A 25,880-nucleotide genomic window follows, 5' to 3' on the forward strand; every position below is an offset into this window, starting at 1 on the left:
ATACAAGCTGAACTGTACTTCCTAATCAAATGGGTGTAACAGATGGCTGCTAGAGCAAGCCATCACAATGGAAATATCTGCAGTTCTCATGGTAACGGAATCTGCCAGGTCTGAGGGATTTGCTGTTTTCCAGGACATCTGAGCTGCAATCTCTTTCGAGCTGTCTAGCAGTCTCAGTCTCGCTCTCTCTCACTCTCTCAGCATGATGGAGATAGAGTTGAAAGGTGGAGCCTGATTTTGCATTCCAGCTGTGATTAAAGACACGCACACACAAACGCACGCGCGCGCGCACACGGAATCAATAGCGCTGCATATTCATTACGCTATCTAGAACCTCATTAACCACTCAGACAGAACAGCAAGGAAATTTTAATATTCCTCCTTCTTTAGGCTGGAAAAGAAAGAAGTGTAATGGGGGAGAGGGGAGGAGAAAGGAAGATAGCATATATGTGGGGAATTAAGATTCATGAGACATACCTCTTAATAAAGATACAGAGCAATGTTGAAACTAGCAGTTGTTTCTATTTCATGGCAGTATGTCAATATGACTTAACAGAGCAGAGTGAAACATCTGGCCTCAAAAAAAAAAAAAAAATAATTATGTTCAATTTCCAAAACATAATATTGAATCTATGGAAGAAGGAGGAGGAGAAGAAAAAAAATAGAGCAACTGTGTACCATAATGCTGAGCAAAAGCATGTGACAGACCTCCTGGTACTGTGTAATTAGAAAGGTGATCCTCCTCATAAGGTGTAAGATAGCATAAAGACAATGAGCTTTAATTATAAATCTAAAGAATTGGGTTTAAACCTACAGGGCTCTCTTAAGACGTTCTTATATTTCTGCATGCAATTCAGAATCATCAGCAGGAAGAAAATAATCATTCATGAGACTTTTATTAAAGTATTTTCCTTCAAATCCCAATCAATTTAAAGAAATAAGAAGCATACTGCCTTCTTTGCTAGACTACCTGCTAGAAAGCACACAGAGGGTTGATTCACAGCTGCCTATTCTCTTGGGTATTTGAGCCTGAAGATCAGACAACATGTAAGAATTCAGCTGTGGCTCAAAATGGAAACAAAGAGGACCATTCTTAAAGCAACGTGAAATGAAAAACTACAGGCTGTAGACTGTAGACCTTAGCATGCTGATCCACCACATTGTCCTTGAGGGCACTAAAGTTAAATACATGTGACAGCCAAAGAGACAGGAAAAATGCTTTCCAGAATAAAATGACCCAATCTTCTTTTTTTTTCCCATGATGTAGAATAAGCCAGGAAAAGTAAGCTCCTCAAGTACCCACTCAAGAATTGGGTATTCCGAGGTGGTGCTGACTACCTATTTGTGCATCACTGAAGAACATTTTTATGTGATCTTTCTTTGCAGCCTCAAATGCTTTCACTACAACTGCACTCCTCTGTGGTAATGACTTCTGTATAAGGAATTTAATTATTGCGTTGTCTTGGTTAGTTTTGAACAGGCATCTAGAATTCTGTTGCAACAGCACTGCATTACACCTCCATGGCCCTCCAAACCTGCCAGCTAGGTAGAGATGACTGCTGGTGCCAAGCAAAAATGGCTGTAACAACAGCAGGAAAACAGTGATAACTGCTTGCAGTCAGCACCAGAACCCTTGGCAACAGGGGAGGTACAGGAGTCACCTCTGCTCACAGCAAGCAGTGGCTGGAGCCACCAGCAGCTCCTCACAGTTGCAACCAGGCTTCTCAAAAAGGTTTCTCATGCTGCTCAGTGTGAGACAGCAGTGCTCAAATCCACGTCTGCTTTCTGCCACCTTCGTGCAAACTGAAGAGCAGAATTACTCCTTCACACAACTGGAAGAGGCAGCACCCTGGACTGAACCTGGGCTGATTCTCGGAAGAATGTCACATTCAACTGATTGAGTAGAAGATTTCAGTTACTTTCTTAAAGTACAGCAGCTGTTCACAACAGGAATAAATGGTGCAGAGTTTTACCTTTTACCAGAGAGCAGGTCTGGGTGGGATGAGGGGGTAATAAAAGAACATGGAGATGTAGTTCTGTTCTATTTGAGGCACTGTGTTTCCCCATAAAGTCAACAGAGATTGTCAATGCCATGGGCACGCACCATTTTTAATGTTGCATTTAGCACTGTGTAGACATGCATTCAGCAAATTCAACCCTCAGTGTAGATGGTTAAAAATTACATTTACTCAGCTTGGGATATATCCAGGGTTAACACTGTGATTCTTGCAGCAACCATTCCAGCCTAAGCAATGACTCAAGAATCCAAGAAAATCTTTTACACATTCTTACTTGATACAGCAGCCCTTCAAGTAATTGACTGTTGAACATTGCACTGCACTGCTGTTACTGTACTGCTAATATTTATTAAGAGATCAGAGTGCTCCTCACTGAACACTTTGTGGAAAGTTCTGACTCAGACTTGACCCACAGGGTGAGCAATGTGATCAGTGGTGCTCCAAGCCACAGAGCCTCACATGTGGAATTCACCCGTGCCAGGGGCCTGTTTGCTCTTCCTCAAACAACAGACTTTAGCACACACACCAAAAAAGCTGCCTGCAAAGAACTCTCTTCTGTAGACACCATTCCCTTCCATTCAGGTGATAAGGCACATTTGCCCTGCCTGCTGACTGTCCCAGATGGTGCACTCATAAGCCTGACCCTGCTCACTTTGCTTACTTATTCCCGAGCACTGTTCCTCCATCAGGACACCAGGTCTACTCATTTCTTTAATATGATATTTTTGGGAGATCAGGACAATAAGAAAGCCTCCTTGACTGTCTAAAAGTCTTTCTTTACCCCACTCAGAGCTCAAGCATCTGACCTTCAACATTAGCAAGCTGACAAGAGTCCCCACATACCTCATAGGACTTAACAGGATCTCAGGTATCCCACATCACTCACACCTTCCCAAAATGCTGTCCAGCTCGAGCCCCAGCACAGGTTTCCAGTTGGGAAAACTCCACCATGTACCTCTGATGCAGGGGACCTGGACAGACCTCATAGCTTCCAGTAAAGCTTAAGCAGTCCCCAGCCACACTCTGCAGTGATCCTTGTTAATCCCCAAGGTAGATCAGAGGACTGCACTTCAATTTTAGGGTGTGTTTATGTCACACTCTTGACAGCAGAAGCTCTGAGAAACCCTGAGTTTTGTTCAGTCCCAGATGGCTCTTGGTCCCCAGCTGACTCCAGCCCAGACAGAAAAATCATCAGCACTTAAAATTAGTGGGGTGGTGCAAGCTGGAATCATAAAAATCTGAAATAGACCCTCTTGCTATTTCAGTTCTAATTGCGCTCTTTGCTGCCTGGTTAGCAGACACTTTTCAATCAATTGCTGTGTTTGTGCTGACAACACCAGAACACAAGAGTTGCTCTTGTCATTTCTGTGACCTCCATATTCAATTGTTCTTGCTGTTTCCAGCATTCCACAGCCACAGAGCAGGGCAGGAATCTTCCCATACCCACCAGCCCAAGATTTCCAGCTGCTACAGACAGCACATTGACACTGCACATCAGCTGAGGATCTGACCTGCACTATTTACATGGTCAGGGAGCCCTGTGATCTGACATTTTAACAACAACAACAAAAAAAAACCACACCTAAACATCCCCCATTTTGCTCCAAGTTGATCCTTCCTGGCAGTTTCACACAGAGATCTCAGAAGTGAAATTCCTCAGCCCTGTGAGCAGTTCCCATCCCCTGCAGGGTCCTCGCAGACTTCACATACCAGAGGGAATCTGCTCCAGTCAATCAGCTCCTGCAGTCCCCTGCGTGCTGCCAGCACCTGCCAGCAGTGGGGACAACACAGGAGAGAGCCCTAACCCCAGCCCTTCACACAGAATGTTGCCTTATTCTTCAAAAATACTGCTCAGTGCAGGATGCTCCATTACAGGATGCTCCTATAAATACACCACACTTTCAGATGGAGGAAGCAAGCTTGCTCTAGTAAATATTTCAGCAATGAAGTGGCATGGAGTCCTTAATGCTTGCCATTTTTCAACATAAGGAGCACTCCATCAGAAGGTGCTCTACACTCAAGGGAGAAAATGTGCATTCTAACAACAACAGGACAGACAGTGGCCAGCACCTTATCAGTATTAATTTTCCTTGAAAACATGTGTGGTTCTTCCTCCACTCCACCACCTAATGTCTGGAAGCACTTGATTTAAAAAGAAAGTTCATAAAGTCAAGTTACAGACACCATGAGAGGGAAGCTGGGCAAAGCAGAATTGGCAAATAAACAAATTATTTTTTTAAAAAATACAGCTATCTCCTACATAATTTTTTTGCCTTTTTTTTTTTTTTTATTTCTTTTGAAGAGCTTTCCTCGGTATGTTCAGCCCTGTGGTGGTGCAGGAGTGTTTGTGGGGATTGAGGAAAGCAGCAGAGCATGGTGGTCTGGGAAGCAAGCAGAGAGTGAGGGCGTGCAAGCCCCAGAGATGCCTCTGCTGAAGCTAACCGAGCTGTTTTATGGGGATAACACTGATTGCTGAGCACAGTAATGCTGTCAAGACTAACTAGGGCTGCCTACAACAGGGACAAAGAGAAGGATCGTATGTTACAGCATGCCTGAAGTCCAGACAGAAGAGCTCCATGGCAACATGCAGGGATCTCTTATTCTTCCATTTATTCTCACGTGCAGCTTCTGGCATTGATGTGCTCTCTATACCATGAGGTAGGGAGGATCTCAGCTCCTCTTTCTCACTAAGCTGCCAAGCTGCAGCTCCTTCCTCAGCCTTATCCATCCTCATGAGTTGAGAGGGTAACATGGCTTAGAAAAACTGCTCTGGGATGCCTTATGAAAAGGAACTCCAGAGGATGCTTTCTGCAGGACCTTGAAAGATTTATTTTCTGCAGCAAATGACCAGTAACCCCCAGACTGCAATGTGTGAATGCTTGCTGATAGATTTAATTTTATGCACGTGATAAATTTGCAAAATCAGACCTTTCACAGTCACGTGCACACACTCACACTCAAAAGAAAATGTCCTGGTCCCATCCACACATCTTCTCTTGCACCAGTTTGAAAACTGTTTGCAATGACTGGAACAAAAATCATACCATATTTTCTTTAGATAATGGAAGAGAAGAACAAAAATCAGGTCTGTGGCAAGTGCAATACTTCATTCTTTCCCTTGCATACTCAGCAGACTTTGTAATCAAGCTTCCTCACTTGAAGACACCCTTCCTGCAAGTATGGAAATGGGCAGTGCCTGTTTCTCAGATTTGTGGAATGTCCTCTTATCAAAACTGTTTTAAAAGAGACAGGACAGACTGTCACCTTCCCACAGGATGGGAGATGTGCTCTGTTGCTTTCCTGCAGAGGTGACCTTGGACCTGTCTTTCACTTCCAAAGCTTTATCTGTCTTGATCATTGAGATGCTAAGTTTGTAGGAGGAACAGAGCAGCAATTTTTACTGTATGTAAAGAATACAGCACAATGACACCATCTCAGGTGAGGTAATGTGTCCGTATAAATACTTTTTTTTTTTCATGTAGAGCCTAAAACATCTGCAGAGGCATCAAAAGAGGAATGAGCATGCTGCATAGGAATTCAGTGCAGCTGACAATGAGCTGGTGTAAGATTACTTGAAGTTCTCCTGCAGGTTCTTCCTCCCACCTCCCACCTGTAATGTCACTTGGTCAAACCCTAAACAAAGGTGGCGAAATACAAAACAAATATCTGTGGTTCAAAGGGAGCATGCAAGGCACAGGCCCTGGAGACAGAGGAGAGGCAGAAAAGAGTAATTTCTAGCAGCAAGTGTGAAGGACTCAGAGGATTACCAGCACTCCACTTTTGCTTCTCAAATCTAAGGAACAACCAACACCAGGAGAGCACACTGAAAGATATATGCTTTTTTTTTTCCTTTGAATATCCTGTGCAATAAATAAACCTTCCTATTTCAACATTTGGCAAGGTGATAGGCTGTAAAATAGAGCAGGAGAGATAATTGATATTTACAGGAGAAGAAGATGCAGTTAAAAACAGGCAAACACTACGCCATTAGGAAGAAGTTCCTATTGACTAAAGTTATTACCCAGATCTCTAAGTTGACACCTGAAATCAAATCACCCTTAATGGATAATGAGAACATTATTAGTGTGAGGGGGAAAGACATTGCAGACCTTGGGCTCTGGATTACGGAAGAAACAAGATTTGCCTCTGACTTCACTTTTTGTCAGCTTAAAACAACAAAGAGATCATGGTTTACTCTTGGTAAGCTGAACTTTCCATAACAGCAAGGTTTTTTTCCATGTACCTAAATATTCTTCTGCTCTGAACTGGAAGAGGATGCTGGATTGTTTAGAAAGAAGCTTCCTCCAGGTCTTGGTTCCTGTTGTGCTTAGCTATTTTGCAGACGTCTTAATATACATACACTCTGCACAGGGACAAGAAAAGGAAAACATTTTTCACCTGAAAAAGAGGGTCTGGAGGAACAAAACTGTCTGGAATAAAAGCTGAGAATCCACACTGCAGAGCATTTTGCTGCACTTCTAGACCAACTGATCAGGCATGCTGAAGTATTTACATTTCCCATCTGAATAGCAGTCCACATTGTTGTAGCTCACAGGAGGGTTTTCGGCTTCTGCCAGTCTAAATAGAATGATTCAAAACTGAATCATTTCCTGCAATTTTATTTCATAGCTGAATGCACACCATAGCAAGATAAGCCCACAAACACATGGAGCTACCTCCAGAAAACCGTCCAACCCTCTGGGCTGCTTCTAGTGGAAGTCCTAAATGACTAAAGTAGCTTCTGCTATTATTGTGGCACAGAAATGCTCCTGCAGGAGATGGTCAATGGCCAGTAGCAGCTGAGAGAGCGCAGCAATCACGTGGCAGCTGAATTTTCCACCGATTGCCCGAGAAGAAAGGGATGCTTCCCAAGCTCTATCTCTCAGCTCTTTTAACTGAGAATCAATATCACAGAGACAGAGGGAGAGAGACAAACAACCAGCAAAAGGAAAAGCAACTGCAGCCTGCCACATTCACGGGGAAGGGAGATAAAAGCCTGCCGCGCTCTGAAATCCAATATGCCCAGTCACCTGGAATGAGTGTCTCCTGAAAAGGGCAAACCTGCTCAACATCCTCGGCCAGATCTTCCCCCCCTGCTTCCAGAACTGAAGCACCAGGATCTGGAAAGCTTTAGCCTTATTAGGTTCATTAAAAGCTAATTAGCACTTAGAGCTCACATGGAGATGAGGTGTCAGCAGAAGCAGGACCCTGTAAAATATGTGTGCAGCCCATGTTGCTGCAGAGCAGTCTCCATCCTCCAGCTGACACATGCTGTCCTTCTAGGAGCAGACAAGTGCTGTCTAAACCCTTGCAGGAGCCAGAAAACAGTTTTTGGGGTGCTGAAAACTCTTCTGAGAAAGCAACCACTAAAAAACACCAGCAGCAATGAGCTCTGCCAGAAGACTGAAGTTTCAGACCAATGTAATGTGCCTTTAAAAAGTACCATGTCTGCACTACTGTATTGCTTACTTTCTGAAGCTAAGCCAGAGGGATGTACATAGTAAGATCTTTGTCTCATTTCAGGGAGGATACAGGATAAAGATTCTGTGCCAGTAATCTTCCCTGGATTAATGGTTTCTCTTTTATCTGCTGTATTTCTGCTCAGATGTCTTTGCTCTGAATGAGTCAGTGGAATGCAAATGATGGGTACAGTCGGTCTGAAAATATTTAAATCTAGCTTTCCACTGCACTGCAGGTTTGTGGAAAAAAAAATACTCACATATAAATATACATGCAGAATAAAGGGCAGATGAAAATTACAGATATATCAATAATGAAAAAAAGCCCCCATGGTGGGTCAAATTGACAAAAGATTAATTTTTCTGTTTCTCCTTGTTTTCTATTTTTTTTCCAAAAATACCAGTATTTAGTTGCTTGCTATGAATGGGTGAGTAAAATCTGCAACACTCCTTTCCTAAGCCTCAGACACTAGACAAAAACATTTCTGTGGGAATAGGAACCTGATTTTATTCAGGCTGCTAAATGCCCAATCTTTATTATCCCAAAAAGTATCTTCCTAAAGATAGCACTCTTAATAATGACAAAGGATAAACCAGACAGCACAGACATGATTTCTATGGATTTTCTCCCTTTCCTTCTTCTATGACAGATTTCAGATTTTTTTCATTCTGCTGGGATATGGTTCCTATCCTCTTCTGCTTAGGGCATGAGTTTTTCCTCTAGCAAGTGATTGCATCCCATAAGCAGCCAGGTTAGGGGGGTTTTAGAGCTGCAGCTCTGTTTGGGAAGCCAGGAGAGAAGTTATGGGGCTTTGTCACAAGTCCCAGCAGGAATTGCCCTCAAATGACAGAGTTTTTACAGCCTAAAGGCAGATCAGAGGGTCTCCAAAAGCTCTTGTGTACTGCAGGAAGGAGGAATTGGAAGGGAACAACTGGATAATTTCCTGGGCTTTTCCAAATTCTGTGGGAGTTGGCTCCAACACAAAATACTCATTCCATAATGGACAAGACCTGGGGTGAGCAGCAGCTTCTGGTCAAGGGTGCTGCAAAGAGCAAACTCTGCAGCAAGAAAGAAAACACTGACATTAACCTGGTGACTACTACTGTACTTAACAAATCAAACAACATCACAAGTTGTGCAATCAGAATCATTTGCAAGAGCGTATTAAGCCCTCTAGCCCATCATAAAAGCAAAGAAATTATCCTTCTCAAAAGCTGCCTATAAATCCAGCTGCAACAAAACAAACAAAACAAAGACTCATATTGTCTACCCAATCCATGTGGGACTTGAGAATTAGTTAGCAGGAGGGATTGGCCTTTAACAAAAACAAGATATTTTTATTTTGATGGCTTTTTAATAAACCACCTTTTCTACTACATTTTCCTTAAAAATAGTTTTAAAGCATTTTATATTGAATTTATAAGAAGTTGGAATTTTAAAATCTAATTTAATAAAATATCTTGATTTAGCCCAGGATTTGTTTTGAAGATGGGAAATTAACTAGGCTGTCTACTGGTTTTCATTGAAAGAACACAGAGAATTTCATTTCGAACGGACAGCAGTTTCCAAAACACATCTATTTAAATGGTAATCTACTGACAAAAATTAACCTTTCAGATTAAATATCAAGATCCATAAAGTAAGCCATTAATTTCTGGGATTTCAATAGTCCTTCTGTTTTGAGTCAGAGAAGACTTTCAGAGCTGGGTAGTCTGTTTTCAGGTCTGTTAGTGCACAGCTGAACCCAACAAGAGCTGCAGCACCACAGGGCCAAAATCTGGGTGTGAGGAGCAGGTCTGGCACAGTTCAGTTCTCACATGAACGCTCAGAAAACTCTTCCAAAGAAATGTGAAACTTCCCTCTGCTCTGTTGTGTTGTGACTGATGGTTACCTAGTGATGCCCAGAACTTCTTCCAGGCCTTCGTGAATGACTGATGACTCAGGTACTTCTGGTAATTTCCAAAATTTCCACAAACATTCATGTGAGCCTCAGGACTGGGACAGCAAAAGAGAGAGTGAGAGATCAAAACCTCACTTTGCAACAGGAACCTGCCTTGCAGTGGACCACCATTAGCTGCTGTGCAGAATGAATTATTGAAATAAAGGGGTCTCTGTGGCCACTTTTACACTGCGGACAAGCTAATGATGACCTTCCTCCACAGGCTAGTGGGGTCATTGTGCAAGACTGATGCCACCAGCTTTGCTGAGAAAGCTGACAATAAGCAGGGGGGCTCAAGATCTTCCTCTAATTAGATGAGGCTGATGAGTCAGACCCTGCTACCATCCAAATGGCTTCAACAGCAATCCCCACAAATTCACTGCTCTCACAATGGTCAGCTGGGCAAGACTCTGCCATATGGACAGGGAGCTCACAGCCTGGTGTCAGGTTCACACCCCAGGTGGATTTTATCTACCTTTTACAGTTTCCTGAAAACAAAGCAATATTCTCTTCAGCCCACAAAGACTCCTGACACCCATGTGCACCTGCTTCATCCACAGGTAAGAAAATTAGATGTTTCTTGGTAAACCTGACACCAGATTCCTGTCCCAGACTGCTGCTTGCCCACGCTGGTGGCCAGGCTTCCACTGTCAGCAGCTGAATGTGATTTCCATCTTGAGATTTACTGAGTGTTTACAGCACTGCAGAAACCCACAGCAGAAATGCAATGATTATTCTTATCTCATTGGAAAGACTGCATGCATTTCCCTGCTTGAGATCATCTTCTCTGGGGACCCATTTAAAATGAAACCACTGCCTTTCTGAAAACACATCTTGGGCATGAGATCTGCATGTTTTTCTGCCTCGGCCATAATAAAATGCAAAAAATTGAATCAAAGTGTGCTCGTAAAAACGATATCCCTCTCCTGCATGCTTCCCTCTCTTCTCTACATGAATACAAGCCCTGGAAGGTGAAAGATTTCAAACTCATTATTTGGCATGAAACAGTATTTAGAAGCATGGTGCATAACACAGCTACTCTACAACTATGCCCAAACAAACATAAAATTAGTCTTTCATGGCTAGGAGAGCACATTTTTTAGCCCAGTCTTTAACTTAATCACTTCTTTACAGGAGAAAGCAGCCTATATGCCATTAAGTAGTTCCTAGATTCTCAGGTCAAACAAAGTGAGAAAATGAATAGGTCCATTCATGCTTCAGACAGGATAATTCTGGCAAAGCTGGTGCTGACAATGTTAAAGAGCAGTGATGGAGTAGTCTGGCCTTGTCATTCTAATTGTGACCATGAGTGACAAAAAATGCATTCTCTTTGCCAGTGGACCAATCTTTCAGGTTTGTAGAATCCAAACCACGCTCATTGTTGTCATTTGGCATTCTAGGGGCAGAAAATTCATCCACTCAGGTGCCTGCTTTGTCTGAACCTGCCATGGCTCTGGCACAGCGAAACACAGGAAGGGCTGGTCATTTTGAGGCTCTACAGGGAGAAGAAGGGTGGTACCAGAGTGTGACACCAGCCCTGTGGTCTGACCCACTCATTGCCTCTGGCACAGAGCTCCCCTGAGCTCCAAATCCTGTGGCTCCAGCTGTGTGAGGGAGCACAGACTGCCTGGGTGAATGGGGTCACTTTGGAAAGGGGCATTTGGTGTATGTCCATCTCCTCCTTGTTCCACAGAGGGAACCTCTGGATCTGGGAGGAATGTCCAGGTAACAATGCAGGAGCAAAGAAGACTAAATCAGCTGTAATAACGAGCCAGGAGAGCTGCCATAGACTAAACCCCATTCCCAGTTGCAGCAATATCTCTCTCCCTGAGCCCTTGCTTCAAATCATGCTAAGTATCAAAGAAGCATTTTTCTCACCCAAACAGAATACCATTTTCCTTAGAAAGGCTCTAAATCCAATGAATTAAACATCATCTTTTGCAACAACAAAAGGAAATTAGTATCCCCTCTTACTTTCTTCTTCAGCAGGGCAAGGTAGGGACTTCACCCCAGACAGACAATTCAAATAGCTCCCATAGGCATTTCCTACACCACTCCTTCAGAGGGACCATATTAAAAATAAACTAATGCTGTAGGCAGCTTCGGAAAATGACTTCAATGGTATTTATTGCTTTGATAGGGTCAGTGCACAGTATGTGCATGTTGCCTTTTAAACATATGTTTCAGGCAAAGAATCAAAGCTAATTTCAGTGTGTGAAAAGCAAGCAGATTTCATTACTGATTGTGACTTTAACATCAAAATGATAAGGATGCTGGATGTAGGTTCTCAAAACTGAATGTCCAAATGGGAATTTATGATGTAGAACTTCTGCTTTATCATCCATGGGCTTCAATATAGAATGAAGAAAGAAATTCTCCGCTACCAGGAATCTCACAGTTAACCCATGAGCCAGCTGACTATTTTCCCACTCTCTAATTCTCCCTGCAGCTATTTCCTATCTGTAACATGTTAAAGCAAGAATGGCCATTGGCACTAACCACTTCTGGCATCCAAGTGGTGGATATGAAAGAGATCTGATTTTTTTTTTTTTTTTTACACCACTACAGTGCAGCCTTACTTTGACTCTTTGCAGAAGTGTCAGCAGAATTCACAACAAACCCAATACAATCTTATGGAAAGCACAATAAAAGGCCTGCTAATAAATTTAATTTTTTAAAATGAGTATTCTTCACACATTATTGCATCAGATCTGGTTCAGGCAACCCATGTATAATAACCCTTCCCAAATGCTCCCAGGAAAAAGGTGAACCCACAGAATTATTAAAAGGCTTCAGGTATAAGCACCAACAAATGAATGAATGAGGACTTTTCACAATGTTTGCACAAGGTCATATTCAGGATTCACTAATGGTAAAAGCCAGAAGGCTCAAACCCAGTTCCCTAAAGGTAGATATCTAACTCAGGATTAGATACCTAAAGTAGCCACATTTTCCATAAGATATTTTGAACACCTATTTAGCTATGAAAGCAAACATAGCTAACTCACCACTGAAGAAAAAAAAGGCACTTGGATATCCATAAAAGACCTTAAATGTTTATGTTAACATGTATAAAAATGCATATACACATTCAATTAGTGAGTATCTATACATTGCATGTGTGTACACATACTTATGTACACTCCAGAGAGCCTCATTTGCACAGTGGGAAAGCACCCACAATTTCACTTTGAGTCAAAGAAAAAGTGCAGCATTATGAAAAATAATCAAGCCATTTTTTTTAATGCCCGTGTCTACAATTACAGACGTGCACGTACTGCTCTGTAAGGCTTTGTCCAGGTCTGTTTAACAGCACCACACTCCCCTAGGTTCAAATGACACCTTTGAAACAACCGAAGCAGTAAATCACACCTCTTTATTATCATCTCAACATGAATGATAACAACCTGCTCTGCTTGGTGAAATACCCATGGGAATTTCACCCAATTACGTGGGGATAACGTATCTTTCATGACTTTAGCTGTCTACCATTTCCATTGTGTACTTGGTAGTCAGTCACAAAGGACACAATCCACTGAAGGAAAATGTATAGACAAGGGGTTAGCCATTTCAAGAGTGGAGAAAGGGAGGTAGAAATCGAAGGAAGAAAGAGAAGGATGACACAGAGCAACTGCTCAGCTTAGTAGCACAGCTGCTTAAACAACTGAATAGCAATCAATGGGTTAGCATTCAATCCAAGTTTAGATCACATTGAAATCTATTAGAATACTGCATATAATGAATGACTCTTACTTATTTGGTATTCTATCTTGGAATTAATCAGCTCAGTTGTTATGCAGGGGGAAAAAAATTTAAAAAAAAGTCAGTGAGTAGACAGGCCCAAACCCAAGGAAAACAACCACCTTGATTTCCCTGGTGGTTAACAGCCTGACAGTGCTCAACAATACAGGCTGAAGTTGAACACTGTGAGAAGCAGCGCAAGGTAAAGGTTTTCTGGCTGTTGGGGCAGCAGCCTGGTTTGTGTGTGCACAACTTGCCCCATCCCCTCCCTTCCAGGCTTTCACAATGCTCGTGGGGTTGTACCATCTGCTGGAGCACAATTCAGAGGTAGCTTTAAAGTGATGATAGCTCTGGGAAATGATAATCACTGGGTCATAGAAAGCTGTACTGCGGTGTATAAATAAGATAACAGAAAGTGCTGAGCAGGGCATGTTTGCATTATGAAATGTATTTTCCTTTTTCCTGTATAAAACCTGTCTTGAAAGCGTGGGGAATGCAGCAGGATTGAAAACCAGGAGGAAAGCAACACAGCCCCAGAAGCTGCACAAAGGAGGAGGGGGATGGAGGAATGGTAAGCTGAAGTATTATTGACTGAGGAATGATAAAAGAGGAAGGAATTCAACAGTTACATCTATTTCGCTTGGTGCAATGGCATGAGATCAAAGGCTTACGTTCACATTAGCCCAGAATAATGCATACTCCATAAATGATGCAAAGCTAGGCCACATTCCCAAGATGTGACAATGCCTCAAGATGCCCCTTTGCTAAGTTCAGGTCAAGGCAACAGGCTCCTGCATATGAAATCCTTTTTCAAAGCACACAGACATGCTGAAACCACTGGGCATGGAGATTGACAACATTCAGGACAGGCAGGATGTCCTCCACTTTCTTCTGCTTTCCACAGATGGCTTTGCAAATTCAGTCAAATGTCTTTCATTTGCAGGATTTTGTTCCCAATTGCTGTTGATATTTCAGAAGATCCAAACTGTCCACCCAAGCACAGAGGAGCTCAGGCTGAGAAATTGTGCTTTATTTTATTTCTAAAGCAGGTATCAGAGCAAAGAAAGCATCAGAAGACAGTCAGCTCAAATTCTAGAGATGTGTCTCCGTCCCACCTCTGCACTGACAAGCTTTGTGACCTTGATCAGCTCACCTGGGACAGCCCCTTTAATGGCTGCAGAGCAAGAACAATGTCAAATGGCTTCTGAAAGCCCCAGTTTATTTTTTTCTGAGACACATTTGTCAAAGCCACTTAAAGATTCAGATCAGTGCTGGTTGTATCTTGATTCCTCAGGGATCCAGCCATTGTGGATGCCTTAAACAGAAACACCACCAGGACACACAACCATATCATAAATTCCTTTAAGAAATCCTAATCTCTGGGAGTCTGTATACCATCAGCTAAATGGAGATGAATAATTATTTTTCCCTCACCTTTCACGCTTTGGTTGGTGCAGGGAAGCGTTGCCATACCAACAGCAATCCAGCCTGGCCGTAGGACAGGGCTGGAAGTGTGGAGGTGCAGACATCCCAGGCCGAGAAGAAAATCCTCCTTCCCATCCCTCCCTCCTTTCTTCCTTCCCTGCCTCCCTCCCTCCTCTCCCTGGAAGAGAAGCAGTTTCTCTTTGTGAGAGAGCACAAAGGGGAAGAAAGAAAAGGAATTGTCCATCAAGCTCAGCAGAGCCTCGGGGGCTTTCAGCAGAGGATGCCACAGCCTATGAGGAGAGCGAGGCGCACTGAAGACTGATTTTAAAAGGACAGTTCAACCCCAGCTAGCCTGAACTGCCTCCAGCAGTTCTCAGCCTGTGAAGAACATGTGGCACTGAAAGACTCCCTGACATCTCCCCGTGTTTTGCTTTCCAGAGATCAGCACTGCTTCCCACTCACGAGTCCCCTGCTGTTCCTGGGTGCCCAGCGATGCTGTCCCGGCAGCCAGACCCTTTCTGGGGGCTCACAGCAGGCAACACTCATCTGCTGGGTCTTCTCCTCACCTGCCAAAAACATCAGTGGGCCTGTAAACCTTTCTTCAGGGAAAATCTAACAGATACATTCATTCCCTGCCAGAGGCTGTAAATCCTGCAGACCCAAACAGGGGTTCTAGCCAGTACTGGAGGGAAATAAACCATGCATCCAGTGCCAAACCTGTGTCCCATTCCAGACACCCTTCTTGAGACACTGGAACCAAAGAGGCACTGTCAATACAGAGAACAAGGTGATTATGAGAGAAGTGTGGAAAGCAAATGAGAGAGAGCCACAGAAATTACTCAGGGCAGACACAATAAATACGTTTATATTTATATACACATATATGGGTGTGTGTGTGTGTATGTGTGTGTGTGTGTTTGCAATAATTAATGGTGCAGAAAAAAATAAGACACCTTTTTTTTTCAAGTATAAGAGGTGAATGAGTGCAAACAAAAATGGAGCAATTCAAAACCACTACAGAGCTAGCAGACAACACAGCCATAACATCCTCCAGACCACACAGCCCCACTGAGACTACACTCAAAACCAGACACAAGGACCTTGAATATCTAGAGGTACAATTATATATTTAAAGAAAACAAGCCCTTGGGAACTGCAAAACTCCTTGGATTGCAGGACAGGAAAACATCCATTCTTCAGAGAGAGTGACAGATCACCTATGAAAGGAGGAATGTTCAAGTGCAGGCTGAAGCAGCTGAGTCAAGAGGTGTTTGCAGGCATTTACCATGAGAAAGACCAGGTCTTTATGGGATTGAGCCTGTACTGGCCCTTGGAGACAGAGGTGCCAAACCAAGTAGCAGCCCAGAACACCAAAGTGAGGAGTAAAATGGAGCTGGGTGCTATCAGGACAATTGCTGCAGTTTAGGGGTCTCTTTATCCATGACAGACCTTTTGGCCCTGCCTCACCAATCCATCTGCACCGGCTCTTTGGGTGGGACTGTTCACCAGGCACTCCTTTCTTCATCCAGGCCATGGCAAAGGGCCCCCTCAGACCTCTCTCCTCACACGCTGGGCTGCCCTGGCTCTGCTCTGACAGCCTCAGACCTCACCCACACCTTGAGCTGTCCCAGCTCTCACTACAGCTGGGTGTTTCTCTCTTAATGTTTTGGGACCAGAACCATATTTCAATGTGAAGAGGATGTCCTGGTAACGGCATCACAACTGACACAGCTCTTTACCCTCAGCTCTCAGCCCTTTTTCTTCAGCTCCCTATGACTTGTGTCTGCCTTTCACTCACCTGACAGACCTCTGATTTTTCTCTGGTTATTGATCTAAAAGACTAAGCTGGCATATTTCTTCACCTTCCCTCTATTGGGCCTCACATCTTTTGGTGTCCTGATCTCCAGAGCTCAATGATGACAAGGAGTGAAGGATTTTCACACAGTTAATGCAGTGTGAGTTAAGTAATCAGTGAAATCAGGTTATACACCTAAGTTTAATATCTTCATAAGCGCCCTGAAAGATGGGTTCTAGGCACCCTGCACGAAAACCTTGGAAAGGTCTGGAAGAGTGGGATAACAAGAAATTTACGAAGCTCAACAAGGACAAGTGTAAAGTCTTGCACCTGGGAATACATAATCCAGGAATGAAAAGGTGATAGGAATATAAAACTGCTCTGTGGGAAAGGACCTGGAGGTCCTGGCAGACAAGGAGCTCCATGAAAGTGAACAATGAGCTGCTGAAGCAGAGAAAACCAACAGGATGTGGGTTGCATCAGCCAGCAGAGATAACAGAGTCATTATCCCACTCTAATCAGCCCTTGTCAGGCCACATCTGGAACACTGTGTTCAGTTTTGGTCACTGCTACATATAAAAAATCCCAGTAGACCAGATGGAGAAGGTCCAAAGAAGGGCCACAGAGATGATCAAAGGGCTGGGAAGCTGCCAGCTGAGAAGTTGAGCCAACTGGATTTATTCAGATTTGAGAAAAGGAGGCAATGGGGAGACCTTATCACCGTGTTCTAGCACTTAAGGGGTGGCTACAAAGATGGAGACTCCTTTTTTACAAGGAGCCACATGGAAAATGGGCAATGGATACAATTTACTCCTGGGGAGATTCCAGTTAGGCATAAGAGGAGAATTGCTCACAGTGAGAACAATTAGCCATTGGAATTGCCTCTCCAGGGAAACGGTGGGTTTCCCAACACTGCTCACTTTCATGACTCAGCTGGAGAGGGTGCAATGCCATCTTGACCAGAACCTGCTTTTGTCAAGGTTAGATCAGATGATTCTTGAATCTGGCATCCTATGATCAGATGGTTCGGAATACGTTTTTGGAGTGGACATAGTGTTGGCTCTTTATGGACTGAAGACTCTCTCCTATCACACTTACAGCCCCATCAAAGCCTCCTGGATGAGTAAACACCTCCCTCCTGGGAGCCTCAAGAGCTCTGGCATGAAGAACAGGTTCAGCCACTCCTTTGAGAGATTTTATTAGAGTGGCTGCACTACTTTTAGAAAATAACCTTGCTAAGCACTGTGAAGTTTGGGTGTCTGAGAACATATCCATTCATTTCCAAAACTTTGTCATGAACACGGAAAAGAAAAAGCTGGATTTTTTTTTTTTTTAAACTATGCTGCTGGCCAAGACGATTGCAGGGATGAACTAGATGAGCAGATGTAGACCAGGCAGAGACTCCTGCTTTTCTTGGTGGAGCTATGCTTAAGTGAAATCCCTTCACCAGAAATAATGAAATGGACATCTATGACAGCATCTGGAAGCTATTTCTGGATATACTTCAACAAGAGCAAATGCATTAAGAGTGGACAAGTGTTTTACGGGAAGAGGCAGCCACAGAGAGGTTGGGAGAGCATGGAGGCCTCAGTTAGGGGGAGAGGAATATGAGAAGGAAGAAAGAAGAGAAGCAGCCAGCCCCACTGAAAAAATGGGGAAGGCACTGCTGAAGGGTCACAGTCTGTAATCATACCAGACTGCCAGATTTTATTTCTGTGCAGGAAATATGCCAGGAGTAGAACTGCTAGTCCCTGGATTAAAAAAAAATAATAAAAAATTGAATGGTTAAGTAAAAATGAGGGGGAGTAAGATGTCATTATAATGAATGAAAATAAAATGTCTTGATCAAGCACCATTATATCAAGAGGGATGAATGGTTAAACAACAGCCATAGATACATCAGTACAACTTTCCCCTCCTATTTTTCTCCCCCTTCACAATTGCAGGGTTAAGAAGTAATAGCTATGAAGTTTGTCTAAGAATGGCATTAACTGCTGTTTTTTATTGATGCAAAAAATAGAACAGATTAATACTTTATCACTGCATTTTTTACCTACATATAAAAATATCAATAAAAGCTTTAAGCTTTAAGGATGTACACCAGATGATTACTTCCTTGAAAAACCCATTAGACACCTTGTGCTTTTACGCCACAGAGCAAACACCAAAAGAAAAGTTACAGACTCCAACAATTTCTGATGTAAAGCTTATTTCTCCTTCACCTTTTAAAATTAAAAAAAGTCCTCGGGGAGCAAACAAATATAGCAAATATGCTACCAAAGCCAAAAGAGAAGCTCCTCAGTGAAGATGGGAATCAGTTCCTAAGCATTCTCATCTCCTCACTGTCTCACAGGCATGCCAGAGGCACACAGCACCAGAAAAGGCCAGACACCCATTTGCAGTAATTTCAACATAACTCCCAGACCCATCCTCACCTCTCCAAGCATCTTAGAAATTATCTTTCTGCACAAAGCTGGGTGGTCTGGTGACCCCTGTGACGTGCCAGCTCTTTCTGGGTTGACGTGGGCAGCCTCAGCACTGGCAGCAGAGGCTTCTCATGGCTTTCCAGCACCAAAATGCAACCTCCTTGCTCCGTGTATGGTTCAGCAGGACACAGCCCAGACCCCTGACACTGCTCTCTGCACAGCCACATCGGACTCCTCCTGAGAGAGCTGCTCCTGCTCCAGATTCTGCCTCCCCCAGAGGCACTGGCATTGCCCCTGCACAGCCCCAGAGAGAGAGATCTGAACATGAAATTCCTAAAGAGGTGCAAATCAATGCTTCTCACTTCTATTTTAGCCCTCTGAGTGACACATCCCAGTGCTCAGCCTGCCTTCTCCACCAGCCATGGTGATGTCTTGGAAGGCATCCTTGGCCATTGTCTTTCTAGAGCTCTGGCAAACATGTTCTACCCCACGCAGAATGCTCTTTTTTATTCACCACAGCTTTTATTGATTTGTATTTGTCTGCATTATCTGCTCGGGTTATTTGCTGGCTCACTGACAGAAGAGTCAAATTCTTGCTGGGTTCTCTTTATGGTGTTGCTATAAAAAAAAAAAAAAAAAAAAAAAGAGCTAGCAACAGTAAAAGTGATTGTTTCTTGTTACTGGTCTCCTTTAAATTGGCCAGGAGCACACTTGAAGGTGTGGCTGGAGAGGCCACAGGTTTGATTCAAAAATGCTTTGGCCTTGGAGGCTGTTCTCACCCAAAACCAAACACTTTTTTGATGGGAAGCCACAGCAAGATGTCTCCTCTGATGTCCCTATATAGAAACAAAGAGGTTTCACCTCCTGAAGAGGAAATGTACAAAAATATACATATCTAGAGAGACACCTATAGATAATTCAATGCGTGCTTATACCTTCATATGATACTTCATATATAGATGTAGACCTTAGGCTGACATGGTTGGACAAAAAAGGATTTTCTGAAGAAAAGAGGCTGGTTGCTTTTGCAGGGTGGAATGTGTCCTGATAAAATGTGCCAGCAGTCACCATTTTCACAACAGAAGATTTAAAGGAATGCTCTCTTCCTGTGAAACACTGACTCCTGGGATGTCGTCTAAGGTCCACCTGACCAGTGCAAAGTTCACCGCTGACTTACTTCATCAAGACCTGAAACCACACTAAGCATCTCTTTTAAAACCAGCTTTTGGAAACCAGTTCATGCACCTGAGCCAAGCTCTGGCTGCTCTGTTCCTGTTTTTAACTAACAGGCATCTCTGACTCTTGGATGGACGCCTTGGTTTTGAGGGAAACTGGTTTCATTTTAGAAGTCCTGGGCACTTTCAGGGCTATGGAGCTGTCAGGGGCAATTCAGGCAGCATCTGCTCTTGGCAACCGTGGTCCTCACCAGCCTTGACTGGTTCTGCTCATGCCTGGGCCACGGTCACACCCCAGGGTCACCCCCAGGATGCTGCTTCATGGAGTGGCAGCCTGGTGGCTGCTGTCCATCAGAAAACACCATGTGGAGCTGCTGTTCTCACAGCGACAAAAGGGGTGCAATTAAAATTTTTCCACACCACAGAAATTCAGCCTGTTCAAGGGCACCATCCTTGATTTTATTATTGACACAGCTAACAGGAGAAGCAGGACAAAAAGCTGGGTGAAAAAGGTGTGCATGCTAGGAATGTGGGCATGTTTACCATTCCTTTCTGCTAATCACAGTGATGTATTTCTATCACTTCCACAGATATACATCCTCACTTCTCAGACTGGTTCTAGCTGATCTGTATAATGTATGCAGAAGGCTTGGTTCTCACCAAACAGAAATAGAAAGGAAGATTTGCTGTGAGAAAATCTATTTTTTTCTGTGAATATTAATCATTTCAGCTTTGATAGTGAAGTGATACGAGTGAAAAAGCCAAGAATTGCTCCAGGGCTTCACATAGATGACTATTGTAGAAAAGACATTTGCTGGAGATAACGCTGCTTAAGCTCAGAATCATTATACAGAACACAGTTAACTCCAATCAACCTGCTTGCTCCCCAAGATTTAAACAGAATTAATGTGACATCCCAGCTGAAGCTGGAACTCAGCAAGTCAGAAAATAAAAGTGACAAATTAAAGCAAGTTCCATATGTGTTTTAATCTTAAATGGCAAAAAGAAAACCATTATGCCAGATGATAGGAGAGCAATATGGTCCCAATACACTGTTCATCTCCTTAGCAGCTTTAAATAATGTTTGGTATGTTTTTCAGGAAGAAAAGCATGGGGATTGCTCTAAAAATTTCCATGGGTAAGAAGAAGGTCATCATCTTTTAGTCTGGAAAGTGAGAATAGATTTTGGACCATATAATACATATCACCAGAATCTGCTGATCATTTGGTCATCTTAGTGGATTTTCACAACATGACAAAAATCTTCTCATTTCAAACCAAATTAAAAACCTTCAGTTAAAAATCAAATAGATGAATGCCTTTCATTTCTTTGGGAAACGCACAGACACATGGGGATACCTGCATTACACCAACTTTTCATCTAATCTTACTTTACAATATTTTAGAGCTGCATGAAGGACACAACCCTTAAAGGCAGGACTTGGAAAAGAGCAGTTTGCAGGATAAGGAGACAAAGGAAATTTTGAACAGGTTGGGAACTAAGGCACAGAGAGGCTGTAAGTGAGAGACTGAAGTGCACCCAGAACATCAGTGGCAGAGCTCCTGGATCTTCTTCCACTGGGCACACCTCACACCTCTGGTGGGCAGATGACCACTGCTGCAAGAGGGAAACATGGAAGGTCCCAGAACTGCCAGCAAGAGAATGTGCACTAGCCACTGGTGCATGGCTGAGTGAGGAAGCACAAGTGGATAATTAGAGATGGATGGTCAAATGTGCACTGAAAACTGACTCCTGCACCGAGCTGGGAGGGCTGGCTGCAGATGGAATAAAACCAGTACTCTGAGTTACCTTAAACAAGCAGTGAAATTAAAAATAAATAAATAAATAAATAAATAAATAAAAATAGATAGATAGATAGATTAGATAGATAGATTAGATAGATAGATAGATAGATAGATAGATAGATAGATAGATAGATAGATGATAGATAGATGATAGATAGATAGATAGAGCCCCTCTTCTATAATTGATGTTAAACATCTTATCACTGTGAAAGGCATCTCTAAAAGCAGCCTCTAAAATGTGGGGGTCTTTTTTATTAAAACCAATTGTGCCTATTTACTACTTCTATCCTTCCTTGTTCCCCACCATCATCAGCCTAACAGGTCATTCTCTCTCTTTCTTCTTGCCTCACTACGTTTCCTCCTCCTGCTAATTTGGTGTAACAGAACAGCAGCAGGATTTTCCTATTCATCAGTGAAGAGGTCTGAGATGTGCACCTCTGGGAACTGATGCATATTTACAATATCATCAGGAAAGCTCAGTCACCACGTTGGTTTGGACAGTGCACACTCTGACAGCCCCAAACCAATCAAACAGCAGGGCTTAAAGCTTTAAAACAGAAGAATCTTCCAAGTTTTACCTCATCTGTGGTTTCTAGGGAGGTTTTTAAGAAGGGTAGAAGAAATAATACTAAAAATGAAATATACTTTGAAAACTTCTAATTATCAGAGTCTGTGCATTACAAGGAATAAATGCTAACTTACTGTAAGATGCAGCACAAAGAAGGATCACACAAAGGCACAATGAGACTGATAAGAAGAATCACAAAAAGGGAGAACAGTATCTTCTTACACATATATGAAACCTTTCACTCTGAAAAAAATTACAGCCTACAGGTAAAACTCCACTGGCTTGTGCTAGTATGAAATTAATTTTGACCTAGTTTTTTTTTTTTTGGGGGGGGTTTTTTTGCATTATAATACATAATATTAAATTAAAAAGTCAAAACATAAAATTTTTATCCTTCCTTTTGAAGCGCCGATACATTTCATTCTGACAACACAAGGACATTTTGATATTTGTCAGACGTTTTTGATTTGTTCTCCTTCCACCAGCTCAAAATGAAACTGGATGAGCCTATCAAGGCGTCAAGACAGATGGAAAACCTAACGATGTTATGGTAAGTTCTCCGAAATTCAGCGTAGGCAGGATGAAGGCAGGGTGTAACAGCAGAAACAGGAGCACACAGCCAGGATATCAAAGTCTGACTTTCTAATCTCCACATTTTAACAAGAGACCTGGACCTTATCAGATATATCACACTGGTTGTGTTTATATGTACTGCCTGGAATCAGATGTTTTCCTTTGAAAAATCAAACAAGGATACAGGTAAAGAAGATTGTGCACAAGCTGTTGGTTTTTTAGGTAGAAGAGCTCCAAAGCACCACCCAGAGCTTTAATGAAGTTAGAGCAGCACCACAGTCGTGAAACTCCATATTTGATGAGCATTTGAAACAAAGAGGTGCCACCCCTGGGCTCCATCTCCCATGAACCAGGACAAATTATGCTAGTGGGATTAGGGTAAGAAAATACAGCTCTGTGACAACTAATATTGAGCAGAAGAGTGAAGGTGGAAAGTAATGAAGTAAAAAGGATGTCACAAAAAAAAAAAAAAAAAAAAAAAAACCAACAAAAACAAACCCAAAAAACCAAAAAACACCAAATTAAACCAAACTAAAACCACACAGATACAACTTTGAGAAAAACTGTAGCTTCACCATTAACTGGTAGCTAGGGTACAGGTTTCCTTCTTTCACAAGTGATAGTGACTCTTTTAATATTTGGGTACAGCAGATTTTGATAAATCCAGAGAGAACCTGGGGGGCATATAGTACTATGGAAAAAGAACACATACTATGGAGGTAAAAAAAGGCATCAAAACCAGTATTTTTACAGAAAAATTTCACAGGACAATAAAAACTTTGGGACCATAACATCAGGATCTAGTGCTTTGCCTTGTAATACCAAAAGAACAAAACACAAAACATTTACAAAACATAGATGTATATATATAAAACCAAAACTGCATATACTACTGGCCTGGTCCACATTCCAATTACATTCTTGCCTCAGTTTCAACTGCACATTTGTTTCCTCTCAAGCAGGCCAAACAATTCTTCTCAAGAGGACCTTCTCTAGAAAGACAACACGTTTTATACCCCAAGATTTCTTCCATTCCCAGTGAGCCTCCCTTGGCCTGCATGGAAATTCCTCTGCATCCCAGACAGTGACTCGTAAAGTGGAGATGACAGACAGGTGCAGGGCAGAAATTCATGGCATCCCACGTTTCCAGACTTCTCACTTCTCTGCTCCACTCAGTGCATCTGAGTTGCACAGCCAGACCCGTCTCCTTGGCACACACAGAAGCATGATTTCCACCTCCAGCAATTAATGCTTAATGAAAAAACAGTAGCCACAACAGCTCCATACCACGACTCGAAGCCATCTGTTCCTGCCTTGTTAGTGTGTGCTTTCCAGAGTGACCAATCCACTCCGCACCAACAGCGTGGTATGCATCTGTTAAAGAAATATTTTACTGCTCTGGGTGGATTTCTGGTGTGGGGGGAAAGAGGCAGGGGAAGCCAAAATAAACACTGGCTTGATTATTTTAAGGTACATCTCTTGCTCAAGCACATATATATAAATCTCACCCAAGACACAGGAAGGTGGAGTTAGACTGGAGAATGCCTCTGGCTTGTCTTGGGAAGGCTGCTAAGAATAATTAGAATGCTTCAGTTTAGCTGCTTTTTAATGACCCCATTCATGCACCCTAACCTTTACTTTCCCTAATATGGTGTTGAGCTCCTGCATGCAGGGAGCAGCAAGGCAAAGGAGGGATTTGTTGACAATACGTTTGGGAAAAAAAAAAGAAAAAGGCACTGGCGCCGTTGTGTGTCAATACTCATCCAAATGTGCCCATTTGATATTTTACTGACAGAACTGAAAATATGTTTGAATTTCAAACTTGTCGAGATGGCTGGGATGCAGGGATTATTTTCCCCTGAGGGCAGATAAACAAGACGGATGGACTAAACTCCGAATCGCCTAATGATCAAAATGCAAGGTAAGCTGTCATAGAGAGGGCTCTTCTCATCCTTGCTGACAGCATGAATTCTGCTGAATTATTTCTAGTCTTCCTGATTAATGGGCCTGGTGACTAATTAGTTTGTGAGTCTTGCTCATAAACGGCACTTTGATAGCTGCCACTTTGAGGGAAAGACCTCAGTGATGTCAGCTGGAGATGCACTCTCCAAAAAACCTGCCCTGGATGATCCCACAGTGGATGCACAGCTATGGTTTGGCCCTAATAGTGGAGCCACAGCTCTAGCTGGGGCTCCAGGTCCACTCTACCCCACAGTGCTTTGGTGAATACCTCATTAAAAGGAGAATAATTTTATTAGTCCATCCCATTACCCCCAGCTGCTGCTTTCCTCCTTGCCTGGAAGAGCTAAAATCAGTTTACTTCGCCATCATATCAGGAGAACAATGTCTCACATAACTTCCTAGATCCCACTTTTCCCTACCAAATGCTCCCATCTATGGAATGTTGGGGTCAGGGCCCCACACCTATGGCAAATAACACACAGACTTTGGATTTATAGCTCTTCTGAAGATACCAGGAGTGTGCTGGCATTCCACTTCAGCCATCACAGCATCAGGGGATTTTGCTTGCTGGGAAGGATTTCAGTCCCAAGATGTATCAATGCACTGAACACGAAAAAGAATTTGCTCTACTACAACTGGGGAAATGATTGTCCAAATCGTTTGGCCTGATGAAGGAGGAGAGAGAATATAAATGCCAATAGCCACTTTCTGAACTCCTCCTCCACTCCAAGACCACCAGGAACACTTGCTCAGTTTCCCACTCCTTCTGAGTTGTGGCTCAATTTGTGCACAGGTAAGAATTCCTTAGGGTGCCCACACGCCTAAATAACTTGTTCACTCCAAACAAAATGTGGGTGTGACTTGGGAACAGGGTCAGGAGTGACATGCAGGCTCACCTCCAGCACCATCACTTTGACATCTGAGATGTGCTTCCACACAGATGTATTTCCTCACAGCATTCTTTTCTTAACAGATGTCCCTGGAGGTGACAC

At 42.9% G+C, this 25,880-nt stretch overlaps 1 protein-coding gene across 1 annotated transcript in view; it reads right to left on the reverse strand.

The window, feature by feature from the left end:
* Window positions 1-25,880, reverse strand: part of LOC144248180 (uncharacterized) — a 112,034-nt gene that overhangs the window by 81,796 nt on the left and 4,358 nt on the right. The window contains exon 6 of the mRNA XM_085567028.1: window positions 478-25,880. Within this exon, the coding sequence (XP_085423154.1) occupies window positions 25,796-25,880 (85 nt within the window). The 3' untranslated portion in view covers window positions 478-25,795. The remainder of the gene's footprint in view (window positions 1-477) is intronic.

This window comes from Lonchura striata, chromosome Z (assembly GCF_050655825.1).
Source record: "Lonchura striata isolate lonStrDom1 chromosome Z, ASM5065582v1, whole genome shotgun sequence".
Classification (NCBI taxonomy): Eukaryota; Metazoa; Chordata; class Aves; order Passeriformes; family Estrildidae; genus Lonchura; species Lonchura striata.